Source organism: Hemitrygon akajei, chromosome 21 (genome assembly GCF_048418815.1).
Source record: "Hemitrygon akajei chromosome 21, sHemAka1.3, whole genome shotgun sequence".
Lineage (NCBI taxonomy): Eukaryota > Metazoa > Chordata > Chondrichthyes > Myliobatiformes > Dasyatidae > Hemitrygon > Hemitrygon akajei.
In genome coordinates, this window is record NC_133144.1 from 48,497,381 (window position 1) to 48,515,060 (window position 17,680).

Consider the following 17,680-nt stretch of genomic DNA (forward strand, 5'->3'; position numbering starts at 1 on the left):
AAAAATAATGGGATTAATGTAGGATTGTTGTCATTGGCTGTCTAATGGTCAGTATGCACTTGATGGCCGAAAGGCCTGCTTCGTAGCTGTGTGTCTCCACGACTCAATGTCAAGTGTTTGGATCTGAGCACAACCTGATGTTCAGATCCAAAACCTTAGGAAGTGTTTAGTACCAGCTGCTAGAGGCCTGCGTCTCCCTCTCTCCTGTCCATTAACTTTATTGAAGTGAAGTGCCTGTATGTTGCTATGTTCTATATTTCAGAACACTTATGAATGGCTTATCAAGGTGTCACATTCCAAGCCACTCTTGGCTGCGGTGTAAGAATTTCTCCGTCACCCGTCACTGAAGCTAAAACACACAAAATAATAGCACCCCACTGTGGCCCCTGCCTCTAATTCTGAATTGAAACGAACAAAACTGAATTTTGTAGATTGATTCAAAATGCATCTGGAGCTATAATGTGTAAGGAGGGCGATTTTCTGCCCCCCCCCCTTTCCTTGTGTCTAGTTTACATTTATTACACTTAAGATGTCACACATACACCAATAGTGTTAAAACTGAAAAGCAGTCGCCAGCAGTGGCTAGACATCTTGACTGTGTCCCAATCCTCTGTGTCGTCCTCTGTAAATATTACCATTGGGCTTTGTGATTGTTAAAAGGATCCAAACGTAAGGTGCTTTGAATAACCATCATCTGTTCTGGCATCCTGTGACGCCAAGATTATTCTGCTGTCAGAATGCGAAGATGCCAAATGGTGTGTGAAATGGGAAATGAGGTAACAGCCTGTCTCCTGATTAATTTAGTGGACGACCGTGACAAATTAGCTAGCCTCAGCAGATACATTAGTGCTCTGATAAATGTATGCACATCAGACCTGATGAGGTTGTTACTGCAATGTCAGTACCTATAAGGGACTATCCTAGTATGTTAATGCGATGGCTAATAATGTACACAAGCTGACCCTTCCATCAAAAATAGTTCGAGGATAGGCTGAGCAAGCTAGGGCATTTTTCTTTGGAGAGGAGGAGGAGGATGAGAGGTGAATTGATAGAGGTGTACAAGATGATCATAGTACGGTAGCATAGTGGATAGCACAACGCTTTACAGAACCAGCGGCCCCGGTTCAATTCCTGCCGCTGCCTGGAAGGAGTTTGTACGTTTCCCCTGTGACCCAGTAGGTTTCCTCCGGGTGGTCTGGTTTCCTCCCACAGTCCAAACCGTACCGGTTAGAAGATTAATTGGTCACTGTAAATTGTCCCGTGGTTATGGTAGAGTTAAATCGGGGGTTGCTGGGTGGTGCAGCTCGAAGGGCTGGAAGGACCTGTTTTGTGTTGTATCTCAATAAAATAAATAAAATAAAAATGACAAGAGGCTTAGGTAGAGATAATTTCCCAGGTCAGTCATGTCTAATACAAGGGATGTTACTTTAAGGTGCTTGGTGGGAAGCACAAGTGGGATGTCAGAGGTATGTTTTTACTTAGAGAGTGGTGGGTATGTGGAACATGCTTCCAGGGGTGCTCGTAGAGGCAGATACCTGAGGGACATTTAAAAGACACTTAGATAGGCATTTGAATGAAAGCAAAATGGAGGGATGAGTTAGATTGATCTTGGATAGGTTAGCGGATCAGCATATCTTCGTGGGCCAAAGGGACTGTACTGTTCTATGCTCTGGGATCTCCTTTGATGTGTGCAAGGAGCTGAGGTGTGAGATTTCGCATCACTTGTAGGAAGCCAGGAAGGAAGGGAGTGCAGCCAAAATCGCAGGGTCATTGGTGTTGGTCCTCACACACAAAGTGCTGGAGGAACTCAGCAGGTCAGGCAGCACGCATGAAGACATTTTGGGACAAAACCCTTCATCAGAGCGAGAAAGGTAGCGGAAGAAGCCAGGATAAGTAAGTGTGGGAGGGAAAAGAGAACTGGCTGGTAGGAGACAGGTGAAGCCAGGTGACATTATAAGACTATATGACATTGGGGCAGAATTAGATTCGGCCCATCGAGTCTGTTCTGCCATTTGATCATGGCTGAACCATTGCCTTCTCGACCCCATTCTTCTACCTTCTCCCCGAAACCTCTCATGCCCTGAAATACCATGAACCTGTCAATCTCCACCTTAAATACACTCAATGACCTGGCCTCCATAGCCACCTTTGGCAACAAATTCCACAGATTCACCACCCTTTGGCTAAAGATAACCCTCCTCATCACCATTCTAAATGAACATCTCTCTATTATGAGGTTGAGCCCTGTGAAACTAGACTCCCCCAGTACAGGAAGCATCCTCTCTATCTAGGCCTTTCAACATTGGATAGCTTTCAATGAGATGCCCCTCGTTCCCCTAAATTCCAGCAAGTACAGACTCAGAGCCATCAAACACACCTCATATGATAAGCCTTTCAATCCCAGAATCGTTTTGATGAACCTCCTTTGAACCCTGCACATCAGTGATAGGGGATGACGGGTGGGTTGGGAAGGAGGAATGATGTAAGAAGGTGGTAGAGGTAAAGGGCTGAAGAAGAAGAAGGAATGAGATAGGTATGTGTTGGTCCTTGTTGGAATTTTCAGAATGGAAAGGTATAATAAAAGATTGACACTAATAAAATATAAGGTTATGAGAGGCATAGAGTGGACAGCCAGGGGCACCTTGGCTAATACCAGAGAATATCTTTATAAGGTACGTGGATGAACATGTAGGGGGTATATCAAAGGTAGTTTTTTTCTACACAGTGATTAGTGCCAGGAATCCATTCCGGGATGGTGGTAGGTTCATTTGGTGCAGATATATTAGGGACATTTTAAGACACTCTTTAGATAGGCACATGAATAAAAGAAAGCAGGAGGGTTATGAGTTATGTAGGAGGGAAGAGTTGGATTGATCATTGAGTAGGATAAAAGGTCAGTACAGCTTCGAGGCCTGAAGGGCCTGAACTGTGCTGTACAAGACAATGTTCTAAGTTCAAAATCGAGCAGAGAAATTTCTTTATTCAATGTAGAGAACGTAGGACTCACTCCCACAGGGAATGGTGTGAAGCAAATGATAAAAGCGAAGTGAGGGATTTCTACAAAGTCCACCATTTATTGCCCATCCCAAATTTTCCTTGGGTCACTTTCTTTAACCTCAACTTGAACATGGAAGAGTACAGCCAGGAGCAGTCCCTTTGGCCCACAGTGTTGTGCCAAACCAATTAAATTAGTAGTCAACTGGCTAACTAAACTAATTCCCTCTGCCCCTTCCTTTCCAGTCCCGATGACAGGTTTTAACCCAAAACACCAGTTGTTCATTTCCCTCCATACAGGCTGCCTGACCTGCTCAGTTCCTCCAGCGTTTTGTGTGCGAGGAGTAACAACAATGACCCAGCGACCTCGGCAGCACTCCCTTCTTTCTGGCCTGCTAAAAGTGAAGCAAAATCACGCACAACCATCTCACACCTCAGCTGCCTATCTGAACATTCCCTAAAAATCCCTACTGCCACCCCAGGCACCACGTCTCACTTTCAATGTAAAAAAAGATTGGCCCTCACCTCATCTCTGCAGATGCCCCTTCTGACCTTAAGTGCATGCCCTCTAGTATTAGCTATTTCAACCCAGGGAAAAAGATAATGGCTGCCTTCTTAATCCAGGCCTTTCGTATCGTTACAAGCCTCTATCAGATCTTCTCTCACCCTCTGCTGCTCCAGAGAAAACAACAGAAGTTTGTCCAATCACCTCTTCTGCTGAAGGTACCCCTGCGGTACTATGCGGTAGGAAGTTCCGAGATTTCAGCCCAGTGACAGAACGCTCTGCAGCCTGGAGATGAACCTACAGGTGGTGGTGCTTCCCTCTATCGATCCCTCTTGGTAATTGAAGCTGCGTGTTTGGGAGGTGCTGTCTAAGTAACAAAAGAGAGTTGCCACAGTGCATTCTGTACGGTACACCCTACAGCTGGAGTGCACTGGTGGCAGGGGTAAATAAATGCACTGGATGCCAGTCAGGCAACCAGCTTTGTCCTGGATGGAGTCCAGCTTCTTAACTATTGTTGGGTCTGCACTGATGGTAACTATGGAAGGGACGTGAAAGATGCTATGTAAATACAATTTTTTTCATTATTTACTCCCATATGACATAGGCCATTACTCACAAAATGCTGGTGGAAAGCAGCAGGCCAGGCAGCATCTATAGGGAGAAGCGCTGTCGACGTTTCGGGCCGAGACCCTTCGTCAGTCCTGATGCAGTGTCTCGGCCCGAAACGTCGACAGTGCTTCTCCCTATAGACACTGCCTGGCCTGCTGCGTTCCACCAGCATTTTGTGTGTGTTGCTTGAATTTCCAACATCTGCAGATTTCCTCGTATAAGCCATTACTGTCTGGTTTGGTGCAGCGTCCTCTCATAATATACAAAAATGATGGCGAACTGTCAGGTTGGCAGCAAAGATCATTGACTGCAGCCTACCACCACTGCAGGACAAAGAAGTGGGCAGAAAAAGTCATTGTGGACAGTATGTATGTAGGCCTCCGTTAGTCTCGATAAACCACGGATTTGCACCTTGGAAAGTTTCCAGGGCGCAAGCCTGGGCAAGGTTTTTTTTATGGAAGATCAGCAGTTGCCCAAGCAGCAAGTCTCTCCTCTCCACGCCACCAATGTTGCCCAAGGGAAGGGCGTTGTGGACAGTACCCACTCGGGAAACTGCCTTTTCCAAAAGCTCCCTTCTGGGAAGTGTTATAGGGCTATTAAAACAAAAACCACACCATCTTAAAAGGTTCTTCCCCCAGGAAGTTAAATCTGATCAACCATTCTGGTTAGCACCCCACAACCCCTCCCAACCCCCTCTATCTAGTACCCCATCACTGCACTGCACTGTAAGCACTTTAAACCACTTTATATAATGCTGTTTACATTGTAAATACATACTGGTATTTGTGTATTTATGCACATTTTATTACATATCCGTACTTTAACCTCTAACTTTATTTTTATATCATTCTTTATAGTTGTTGAATGTTGCTTTTTGTTACATCATGCTGACACACCACAGCAAATTCCTAATATAAATAAATGTATATGTGAATAAGGTTGATCTTTATTTTTAATTCAGAGATGCAGCACAGAACGGACCCTTCAGGCTCAACAAGCCTCATCGCCTAGCAACCCATCTATTTCATCATTTTACAACGACCAAATAATCAACCAGACAGTATGTCTTTGGACTGTGGGAGGAAACTGGAGCACCCAGAGGAATCCCCCCACAGTTCAGAGGGAAGACGTACAAACTCCTTACAGAGGTTGCTGGAATTGAACTCTAAGCCTAGGAATGCTACAAGCTGTAATAGCATCGCTCTAACCTTTATGCTACAGTGGCACCCTTGATCCAAAGCACCAAGAACAAAGACAGCTTTCAAATACCAGATTTAATCGGGTTTTTGAAAGATGCACTTACTTAAAGTAAAAAAATTCCCCTGATACATCTTCAAAGGTCATTCTTAGTTCTGATCTGATACGCATTGATTGAGATTCTATCTCTAACTGAGCGATTGTATAAACTGCAGCTCAGTATTTCTCGTACAAGTTACAAGGCCATCCTTCTGGCCGTTCCTGGACTCAAGCTGTCAAAGCACAGTGTCATCCAGGAGGACTGGTGAAGCCGCGTGGTGAATGGCTCCCATTTTCACTGTCAGTCATTTTAATAAGAGTCAATGTAGCAAGGAAAGATTAAAGGACTAAAAACACCTCAGTCAGGACAATTAATCAGTGAACACTTGTAACTACGTGAATGGAAACAAATTAATTAGACCTGCATTGAACCTAATGAAAATAAAATTTTGCTTACTGGGCTCTATTCCTGGATTAGATGATCCTTTCCCCAGAACAGATTAAATTGCATGCACCAGTGAGCGTCTCTGGTAGCTGAAGGCCAGGCAGGCAGTGACTAACATCATTTGATAAAGAACTGATACCTTTAATTCTATCGATTAAATAAATGTCAATGGAAGAGTAAAGATGAAACAAAGGGCAATTGAGATAAATCTGTGAGGCGAGGCTTACCATTTGTTACCTCTTAATGGTATCTGGGTGAAAGGCGACCTCGAGATATTGGCTTGGCGCGGCATCGATTTGGATGGTGCTTGACATTAGATAACAAATAAGTGCTCAGCAAATAAATGCAGTGGAAATTTATCCTTGCCGCTTGCAGTGAGTGTGAGTAATTAACAGCCGCTTTGCATTGTGCTCAACCTACAACAGGTAGTGGGATAGAGTCAAGGATGGAGTTAGGGTAGGGTGGTGTTCTTTCCAGAGGGCGTTGACTGTGTATCTTTCCTTAATAAGCTCAACTCCATTCTTGCTTCTTAGTGGGCTGAGATCTAGGGTATTTGGTTCCCGGGTGCTCTTTTTGCAATGCTAAAGACTGTCAAGTCAAGTCAAGTCACTTTTTATTGTCATTTCGACCATAACTGCTGGTACAGTACACAGTAAAAACAAGACAATGTTTTTCAGGACCATGGTGCCACATGAAACAGTACAAAAACTACACTGAACTACGTAAAAACAACACAGAAAAAAACTACATTAGACTAAAGACCTACCCAGGACTGAGTGAAGAACACAAAATAGTGCAGGCATTATAATAAATCATAAACAAGACAATAGGCACAGTAGAGAGCAGTAAGTTGGTGTCAGTCCAGGCTCTGCATATTGAGGAGTCTGATAGCTTGGGGGAAGAAACTGTTACTTAGTCTGGTCGTGACAGCCCACCATCTGTTCCTAGTTAGAGCTCTTCTGCTGGACTTCAGCACTGCAGTTAGCTCTCAATCTGCTGGTCCTTGCAATCAAACCCGTCATGGTTCTTTGCAAGAGAGAAGTCCAGATGATTATGCTGAACTTCAGGACAGCCCATATACTGTGGCTCTGTGAGTCATAGTCTGGACAGTGTACCTTGTTGGGACTCTTGAGAGTACTGACATTGATCTTCTTGTGGCAACAGTTGTGTTGTGGGTCAGGTTGATAGAAATAAAAAACAGTATCCCTTCATCAATCCAAACATTCAGAGATGCAGTCACAGTTCACAGTCTCATTGTCCAGGGAATCTTAGCGATGCCATACTCGTGACTTAAGAATTATTAAGAATAGGCTAAAACAGATGCTGGTAATTACAACAGGGTCACCCTGCTGTCTGCTGCAGGAATATTCATCACTAGGGACTTCCTTAACCTCCTCCTCCCAAACCACTGCTCACCAGTGTCGATTCTGCCCATCTGGAGATAAAGCGGACACAGTCTTCACTGTGCAGTATCTCCAAACGAAACACAGGGACCACACCTTTCTGACTTCAGTTACATCTTTGCTTCCTTCAGCCAGGTGGAATGAAGGAACACTCTCCTCAAATTTAACTGCCCTCAGAACTTCGCCTCTGTCTCGTGTTTCCTTCATGATGACATATGACCCATGATATTTACCAGTGAGTCCACAGCCATTCCCAGTGAGAACACTGGCATCAAAGCAGGCTGTATCATTGTTCTGACTCTTGACTCAACCTTTCCCATCGCAATGCTGTGCCTTACCTTGAACAAACCTCACAAGAACAGAACTAATCTTCAGAACTAGTAGGAAACCGTTCCACCTGCAGTGCCCATATTTCAGAAGCAAGGTCACCTGAAGCTCCTATGTGCAGGTGATGCTTGCATTGTAGCTTGCTCAGCAGCCAACATGTCAATTGGTTCACTGAAGCAAACGGGAGGTTATACCTTTCACTCAACATCTTGCAGACTGAGGGCCTCTGCCCCCCTACTTCTACTGCATGTCCAACACCAGACACAAAGCAGACGCACTATTCAAAGCTTTGTCCTGAGAGGAGGTGACTGGACAGACTAAGGAAAATATTCAGGAATGTGCAGAGAGCCTCCTTGAAAAATAATGACATCCCACTGATTCTTGGGAACCTCTTGCCCATGATTGCCCAAAGTAGAAAAGATTCGTTTGCTGAGAGATTCAGAATTGGGGATCTATTCATTGGGGAGGCCTGCACACCTGCCCAACCAGGCACCTCCTGGCCCGTGGCCATCCCACATTGACTTCATCAGTCACCTCAGAACCCCACCAACCCACAGAGGAAATAAATCATTCCTGATGCTGAAGGACGTTTGAAGAAGATGTCCAAAATTCAGATGTAATAATGTTTTTGGACGCAAATCTTGGAAGCAAATTACATGTCACTTCTACGTCTGTGCACTTGGTACAAGCGTCCAGAGATAAATTGCTGCCCTACACAAATCAGTGATGTGATTATTTTTCTATGAATTTATCAGACCCTTTTCTCTCCACGCACCATAATTGCTCCCCTCTCTCAGAAAGCAGGAGGTAGCAGGCATTCTCACTTCAAGGCACCCACTTGCTTCGCTCTCTTCGCCTGTAATTAGATAGCATGCACATATTATGTAAAACTCTCTCTAGATGCCTAATAGCTTTCAAGACATTACCCAGCCATGTCATATTGTTGAATATGTTAAGCTTGCTGCATCAATTACTATGATTAAACATTCCTCACTGCACTTTGCATATACCTTCAGGACCATTGAAAATTCAGATTCGTATTCCCTGTAGCAATTTTCACATCACCTCAATACACTTTTCAGTAAATAAACCACTTTTAAAGCATAGTTGCAACAATATTATACATGTAAGCCCATGAGGATTCCATGCCACTGGAACAGAATGAGGCCAGTCAACCCATCTATTTGGCTCTGCCATTCATTCATGGCTGATTTATTATCCCTCTCAACCCCATTCTCTTGTCTTCTCCTCAGAACCTTTGACAGCCTTACTAATGAAGAACTTATCAACCTCTGCTTTAAATAAACTCAATGACCTGGCCTCCAGAGACATCTGTGGAAATGACTTCCACATATTTGCCACCCTCTAGCTAAAGACCTTCCTCTTCATCTTTGTTCTAAAGGGGATCCTTCTGTTCTGAGGTTGTGCTAACAACTTTGAGTACAGCAGGCTCCTACAAGCAGCAATGTGGTAATGGCCAGATTCTCTCTTTTATCAACAGTGATTCAGCTGGAAGCTTGGGTGTTACGGTAGCTGCATTTTCCACCAATGTTTGAGAGACTTAATAGGGGCCTTTTCCTAGTGTTTTGTAATGGGGCTGTACCAGTAGGACAGTGTATCAGTGCTGTATTGGAGCATTTGAGTGTATGACGGTCTCTGGTATGGGATTTCCTACTCTATGCAGTCAACAGTCAACATTTTGGGCCCAAAAATCCAACTCAGCCAAAAAATTCAACTACTTTTTCCCCTTCATAGATTCAGCCTGACTTGCTGAGTTCCTCCAGTTTTTAAAGTGCATTGCTCAAGATTTCCAGTATCTGCAGAAGCTCTTGTGTTTAGACTTATGAACTCGAATGGTTGTCAAGTTGATTCTGAAGGGCACTGCCACTGACTTGTGCTGTCTATTGATCCTCACCCAGGTGGAATGGCTGAAGAATGATGATGTCATCAGTCCGATTGAAGACACCAACTTCCTCATCACTGTTGACCACAACCTGATCATCAAACAAGCTCGCCTTTCCGACACGGCAAACTACACATGTGTAGCCAAAAACATTGTTGCCAAGCGCCGCAGTACCACAGCCACCGTCGTTGTGTACGGTAAGCCTTGCTGTTTGAAAATTGTCTCCATGTTTTGCCTCTTCTTTATTTGGAGTTACAGCAGTGTGGGCCCACACCACCAATTATACTGCTGCTCCAGAGAAAACAACAGAAGTTTGTCCAATCACTGCACCTTCTTTGCTGAAGGTACCCCTGCAGTACTATGCGGTAGGAAGTTCCGAGATTTCAGCCCAGAGACAGAACATTCTGCAGCCTGGAGGTGAACCTACAGGTGGTGGTGCTCCCTTAAGATTGGGCACTAAGTCATTTCATTAAAATGTTGTTACTGTAATTTTACACTGAGCAGTTTCTAGGAGCTTGCGATGAAGGAAGAGGGTGACAGAGGTTGGTGCAGAGGATAAATAGCAACATGATCAAGATGGACAATTTGATTTTCTCTGTACTTGTGTGCAGTTTGTACCTGCCTGCATTGACTGAAGTGGAGTAGGATTTGGGAAGAGCTCTTCCCAACCTGTTGTCATGCAATCGAGCAAATCACTCTGTCCCGAACAGTCAGGGGTTTGGTGAGAGAGTTCGACTTAGAGTTCTTCCTTGGCCAGCAGACTTGTTGGGCAACACTTCAGTTCAAATCACAGCTCTCAATACGATACTACAGCACCTCCCCCTCCCCGTCACTCAATATCACCTCAGTCACTGTACTGCACTTTAAAACACTTACTATAAAGCTGTTTACATTGTAAATACATGCTCATATATGTATTTTTTGCACATTTTAATCAATATTTGTACTTCTTACTTCAGTTTTATATATATTTTTATTCGGTATAGTTGTTGAATAGTGTCCGCTTTTTTATTGCGTGTAACGCTAACACACTACAGCAATTTCTGAATACATGTAAATACACATTCAGTGGCCACTTCATTAGGTACACCTGTACATCTGCTCATTAATACAAATAGCTTAACAGCCAATCATGTTTGCATGTATGACGTGCCTTGGCCATGTGGACATGGTCGAGAGGTTCAGTTATTGCTCACACCTAACAGCAGAATGGAGAAGGAAATGCGATCTAAGCAACTTTGACCATGGAATGACTGTTTGCGCCAGGCAGGGTGACTTGACTATCTCAGAAACTGCTGATCTCCTGGGATTTTCATGCACAGCAGTCTCCAGAGTTTACAGAGAATGGTGCGAGAAACAAACAAAATAAAAATTCAGTGAGTGGCAGTTCTGTGGGCCAAAATGCCTTGTTAATGAGGGAGACCAGAGAGGAATGGCCAAACTGACTTAGGCTGACAGGAAGGCGACAGTAACTCAAATAAACACGCGTTACAACGGTGGTGTGCAGAAGAGCATCTCTGAATGCACAGCTTGTTGAACCTTGGAAGTGAATCAGCTACAGCAGCAGAAGACCACGAACGTACATTCAGTGGCCACTTTATTAGGTATAGAAGGCACAAATAAAGTGGCCAGAAAGTGTATATAGCGAATAAAGTTGATCCTTCATTCTTGATCTATAGCCCAGCTGGATAAGTTGGTCAGTCATGTGCCCTGTTCCTCTCTCCTGACCCTTTCCAGGATTCAGGAGAGAAGTTACCATCTACCGCGCAGCATCTTTTAAAAATGCAGTGTCACTGGATGGCAGAAGAGAGAATTAATGTGCCGCTGACAGCTCGGTAAATAAATAACGTGGAATCATTCCATGGATGCCTCAGCCCATTTTTTAAAGGAGTTGCCAATAGGATCTGATACAATATTAATGAGATTGCTGGATTGATTGATCCAGGCACATTTCCTACCGTCCATGATCCCAAGTTTGCCTTGTGGTTATACTGAGCATGTCGAGAGTGATGTGTGATTAATTGTCTGAGGAAGAATAACAGATGGGTCATTGGTAATTGATCACAGGGAGTGATGTTAATAATAAACCTATACTGCGTACATCCCTAGCCATCCGCTCGTCTCTCATTTAATTCACTGTTACCTTCCCTTGCAAAAGTAAACCATCTTTGATTTGACTTTTTAAGCAGATACTACTTTTTGTAGGATGGATAGGAAATATTTCTGGGTTGACAACTTAGCAAATGGTATTGATCCACTCAAGAGGAAGTATTTGAGAGAGAGAGAGAGAGAGAGAGAGAGAGGGAGAGGGAGAGAGAGAGAGAGAAGATTCAAAAGATATGATAGTGAGGGTAGTGTGGAACATAAACCCCTGTATGAACAGCAGTTAAACTGACTCTTTCCCTGTAGCAAGTACTTTGGAATGTTTACATGTCCTCTGGCAGAGGAGAGAATCAGCACAAGAGGCTGTTTTAAAGACTTGCACCCTCTCCTGGGTAGTGTCAGGAAGCATTTCACAACACAAGGTAAGTAGAAACCTAGAACCCAGAAGACGTAGGAGCAGAATTAGATCTTGAGGCCTATCAAGTCTGCTCCACCATTTCATCCTGGCTGATTTATTAACCCTCTTCTTGTCTCTCCACTCAGTGACAATGGGGGGGGGGGGGGGGCAACCAAACCTAGCCTGACCAATTCTTGTTAGACAATGATAATTAAAGGTTATGAAACCAAGGTGGGAAGAGGAAGCTATGGATGAACTACATTATAATTAAATAATGGATCAAGACTGAGGGTCTGAATAGCAGCATCTTAATCCTTTTACCAGCAGGATCAATGGCCTCTGGAGCAAAAGTAGAATCTGGGATGTGTTGGAAATCTGCAACAGAAGCCAGAAATAGCTGAATCTGGATCTTTCAAGGAGACGGGCTTAATTGATCATTTGTTCCTGAGTAGTTTTAACATGCAAGATGGAGAAGAGAAATCCATTCCATTCACTGCCAGAAAGAGCTGGCACAATTGTGTGTACAAGTAGTTCTGCTGTAGCGTGTTAATTGCATTCGTAAAAAATCTCAGTCTGAAAAGTCGCATTCTAGCAGAACCTGCTTTAGTTGCCTGCAGAGCACAGATTTAAACAGGCCTTCCCAACTGAAATCATGCTATAACCAATGTAACCCGCAGTGCTCCGTGCAACGCCGTAGTGTAGTGGTTAGTGCGCTGCCATTACAGCTTGGGGTGTCGTAGTTGGGGGTTCAATCCTGGCACCCTCTTTCGGGAGTTTGTGTGCCCTCCTTTTGGAATGTGTGGGTCTCCCCTGGGTGCCATCGCCAGTCCAAAGGCATGGCGATTAGTAGGTTAATTGGTCATTATAAATTGTCCTGTGATCCAGTTAGGGTTAAATCAGTTGGTTGCACAAAGGAGGACTGGAGGAGCCTATTCCTTGTCATATCACAAAATATATAAAGAAATAAAATTGGTCACAAGGTGGCACAACAGAAGCATGCCTGGCCCATTACCCAATAGTCAATAGATTGAAACTATCTTCTGGTATTCCTTGATGGCACGGTCGTGTAGCAGTTACCATAACACTGTTATAGTGCCGGTGACCTGAGTTCAATTCCCACTGCTGTCCGTAAGGAGTTTCATGCGGGTTATTCTGTTAATTGCCCACACTGGCGGTGCAGGGTCATTGGCCTGGAAAACCCTGTTATCATGCTGTATCTCTAAATTTAAAAAAAAGAAATAATCCATCAGTCAAGTTATAACCAATTCCTATTACGGGAATGTGCATTACTGCCAAACCACTGTGTGTGCAGTATTTGTGCTTTCCTGAAGATGGACGTTCTTTTTGCACAATAACCTGCTTCTGGATGTTTCTTCTCTGTGTCTTTTCCCCTCCCCTTCCCGCTGACTTCTGCCAAACCCCCACCACAGTAAATGGAGGCTGGTCCACTTGGACAGAGTGGTCTTCGTGTAACAATCGCTGCGGGCGAGGCTGGCAGAAACGGACAAGGTCGTGCACCAACCCGACACCACTCAACGGCGGTGCCTTCTGCGAGGGGCAAACCTTTCAAAAGATCGCATGCACCACCATGTGCCCAGGTGAGTTGAAAGAAACAGCAATGTTTTGAGACCATCTCAGTGGTATTATTAGCTAGTTAAGCTTCATTTGCAATTCTGCTCTACTCTTGATCGAATAGAATAGGTTTTAAAAATAGATATAAATCCCCTTTCCCTCCTCCTCTCTTTTTCCATTCCCCATCCTGGCTCTCTGCTCACCCCTTCTCCTCTTCTCACTTGCCCATCACCTCCCTCTGGTGTCCCTCCTTCACTTTGTCTCCTCTCCTGTCAAATTCATTCTCAATCAGCCCTGTACCTCTTCCACCTATCACCTCCCAGCTCCTTACTTTAACCCCTGTCCCCCACCCACCAACCTCCTCCTCACCTGGTTTCACCAGTCACCTACTTCCCGTACTTTTTCCTGTCCCCTCCCTTCTACTTCTTATTCTGGCTTCTTCCCCTTCCTCTCCAGTCCCGATGAAGATTCTCAGCCCAAAACGTTGTTTCATTATTCCTTTCCATAAATGCTGAGTTCCTCCAACATTTTGTGTGTGCTCTTCAAGATATCCAGCAGCTGCAGAATCTCTTGTGTTTATGGCAATGAATTACAGTGCAGTGTGTTGGCACGTGGCCAAGTGGTTAAGGCATTGGTCTAGTGATCTGAAGGTCACTAGTTCGAGCCTCAGCTAAGGCAACGTGTTGTGTCCTTGAGCACGGCACTTAACCACACATTGATCTGCAACAATACCAGTGCCAAGCTGTATCAGCTCTTGCCCTTCCCTTGGACAACATCAGTGACCTGCAGCTTGGGCAACTGCTGGTCTCCCATACAACCCTGCCCAGGCCTTCATGGTCTCTTGAGACTAATGAATGCCTATTCTATTATTATACAGTGGTGCAAGATAGTTTTGTGTAACTCTTTTTCAAGTTCATTACATGGTTTTACAGCCTATTACTTCTGATGCGTCATTGCAAGAAATAACAGTTTATTCTACACAGCAAAATCCAACGAACAGAATGACCCACCAGTCTGTTCTGGTGATACCGATATAAGGTGAATGGCACCAACTTTTGTATCCAAGGAAACGGATCCAAAAGCTAGAGGGCAGAGGTTTAAGATGAGAGGGAAAAGATTTAAAAAGGACCTGAGGGGTAACTTCTTCATGCAGAGGCTAGGGTGCTACATATCTGGAATGAGCTGTCAGAGGCAAGTACAACAACAGCATTGAAAAGATATTTTGATATGTTGAAAAAATATTGGGCAGCATGGTAGCATAGCAATGAGTAGGACCGAAGGTTCGATTCCTGACACTGTCTGTAAGGAGGTTATATTGTTATGCCGTTGGCCCCCTCCTTTGTGAAAATCGCAAGAACTCTAGTTAAGGGGGGTCAACTGACCCAAGAGAGAGAGACGTGCGAAAGACCACGTTCTTCCAAGAAGCAGAATAAAAGTGACTTTGACTATTGTCTCATGGAGACCACCTGAAAAGCCCTCGGGCAAAGTGGGCTGGTTGAGAGAGAGATCGCATTACCTGCAACTTGATTGACACCTGCGATCCCGTGAAGAAGTATAAAGGCGGGTCTGAGGGGAGGACCCTCAGACGCACCAAAGAGACACCAAGGAAGCATGATACCGATTCCCGTGGGAGCGGGAAGCCATTTTTTTTTAGGAAGCCACGTGCGTCAGATTCCGGATCGGGAATCTGTGGCTGAAGCCAAAGGAAAATCGCTTTTAGCTAACAACTGATTCCAGGGAATTGTTTCGCAAAGACAACGGGCAAGTGTTCTTTCTCTCACCAGTCCTCTCTCTCTCCAACACATGAAATGCCAGCGGTTCCCAAACGGAAAAGACTGCAGATTTCTAAGTGACTTTAATATTCAATTGGACTCAGTATTACCCCTAGAATTTCTGATTAATTATTAATACACCGGTGTTTTAGATTGAGTATTGATGACGTATATGATCTGAATGTTTGTATTAACCTTACGTTTGTGCCCCTTTTTGAATAAAACGTTTAAAAATAGTAGCATCAGACTCAGCTGATCCATCTATCTTTGCTGGTAAGTTACCTGGTTACGGGGTTTTCGTAACAAGTGGGGGCTCGTCCGGGATTTGAAACCAAACGGGAGGGTCAGTGAATCGGGCTGTAAGTCCAAACGTAAATCTGGTTACGCAGGTAGCCAGACAGGAAACCAGCAAAGATGGACGTGGGTGAATTTATGAAAAGCCCAACTATGGAGGCGCTAGGGATGGCCACCAAATCAGACTTGTTAAATTTGGGGAAGGGGTTAAACCTCGCAGAGGTGAAGTCGTCCATGAAAAACCGGGAGGTGCGAAGGGCCATAACTCAGTATTACATTGGGGAGAATGTGTTTGAAGCAGAGGAGTTGGAAAATATCCCTGAAAAAGTACCCGCTGGTACGACGGATCAGTTAGAGATAGAGAGATTACGGTGGGAACATGAAATTAAGTCAAAAGAGCTAGAAGTGGTCGGGAGAGAGAAAGAACGAGCAGAGACAGAGAAACAAAGGATCCATGAATTGGAGCTGGACAGGCGAAGGCAAGAGCGAAGAGCTCAAGGGATAGAGAGAGAGGAGGGGTTTGATGTTAGTTGGGAGCTGAGATTAGTACCTCCGTTCGAGGAGACGGATGTTGATAGTTATTTCTTGCTTTTTGAAAAGGTGGCAGTGAACCAGAAGTGGCCACAAGAGCAGTGGGTCGCGTTGTTACAAAGTGTGTTAGCAGGAGGGAGGATTTGGGCAGCCATGATGCTGACCCGCCGACCGGCGAGTACGGTGGCCCCGCCCCTGGAGTCCCAAAGCTGTCGCGCATGCGCGGTCACTCGCAGCCTGTCGAGAAAAGCAGCTGAGAACCAGAGCAGTTTAAATCGGGCCAGTAGTGATTTGGCCAAGATGTTTTTACCGACCCTATACCACGAGGGTTCCGAGGGTGGTAAAACAGAAAGTAGTAAAGTGAAATGGGGTAAGGGTAAGCAGATAGCCCTCCCCTTAGTGAAGAGAAAGGTCCTAGAGGTAGGAAATAAAGATGAGAAACGGATAAAGCTGTTAAAAGGTCCAGAGGTGGACCTGGATGATCTGTCTGGTTTGGCAGAATTGTTTGGAGAAGTTGAGAGTTCTAAAGGTGGTCTCGATGGTCCCGAGAGTGAAGTGAGGGCAGTCTTAGAGAGGAAGGGTATCCTTGCTGTGGAGAAGTCAGCTGAAATGGCCGAGGAGGTTGTTTCAGCTCGCAGGGTTGCGCCTTCCCCAACGGGGGGCTGCCTAGAGAGTAACTGGAAGGATCGGGGGACGTTAGAATTTGAAAAAGGTACGGGTGTTGAAAGCCTGGAAGAGGCCAATGTCCCGTTTGAGTGTGTCCAAGATGGGGATGCACGTGGTGCTGACCCTGGTAACGAAGCTCAGGGGAAGTCTGAGGTATTTGATTCAGGGGAACGGGGCGGCCGTCCTCGTGAGTCAGATAGACCTGGTTCGGGGAAAAAGGGGTTAACCTTGGGAAGTGTGAGTTCCCAGAGGGTTGTACAGAAGGGGGTCTTCAGAGTTAATGTGGAGTTTACGAATGGGGAGATAACTGTTGTTGTGGAGGGAGACGGGAAATCTGTAATTCCCAAATCGAAGGAAGAAAATTTAATGTCTGGATTGATGTCAGAAGCAGCAACCAGGCTGCAGAGACAATGGCTTGGTAACACGGTGCCTGCGAATCAATTACAGGTTGATTTGGAATGTAAAGGTGCCCCACACGCTATTGTTATTCAAGAGGGTGCTGTGAAAAGGCAGAATTTGAAATGCTGTTTGGACCAAGAGTTTAAACTGAAAGCTAATAACATGCAGGGTCCTGAAGATAAAACCAACAACTTGCTTAAAATTAAAGAATTGTGTGGAAAAATCGGAAAATGGTCTAAGTTTGGAACACATTGTTGATAAAATAACTCATATGAAAGGAGCAGGCGAAAGCCTATTCCACACTGGTGCACAAGCTTAACTGGAAACGGGGCGAGGGTTGACGGGATGCCATTTTAAATAACAGGATCTGGTTTTAAGGGATTTCGACAAAGTATGTGAATAATAGACAACCCCATGGAAGATTGACTGTTAAGTTTGAAAGTAACATAAAAATTTGTCTTTTGCATGAACCTTTGTAGATGTATGTAAGCTAAGATCACACCTCCTTAGTTATGTTGCTGAAG

At 44.7% G+C, this 17,680-nt stretch overlaps 1 protein-coding gene across 1 annotated transcript in view; it reads left to right on the forward strand.

Annotated features, from left to right (window-relative positions):
* Positions 1-17,680, forward strand: part of LOC140714275 (netrin receptor UNC5B-a-like) — a 314,021-nt gene that overhangs the window by 240,137 nt on the left and 56,204 nt on the right. The window contains exons 5-6 of the mRNA XM_073025353.1: positions 9,439-9,619; positions 13,353-13,520. Of these exons, the coding sequence (XP_072881454.1) occupies positions 9,439-9,619; positions 13,353-13,520 (349 nt within the window). The remainder of the gene's footprint in view (positions 1-9,438; positions 9,620-13,352; positions 13,521-17,680) is intronic.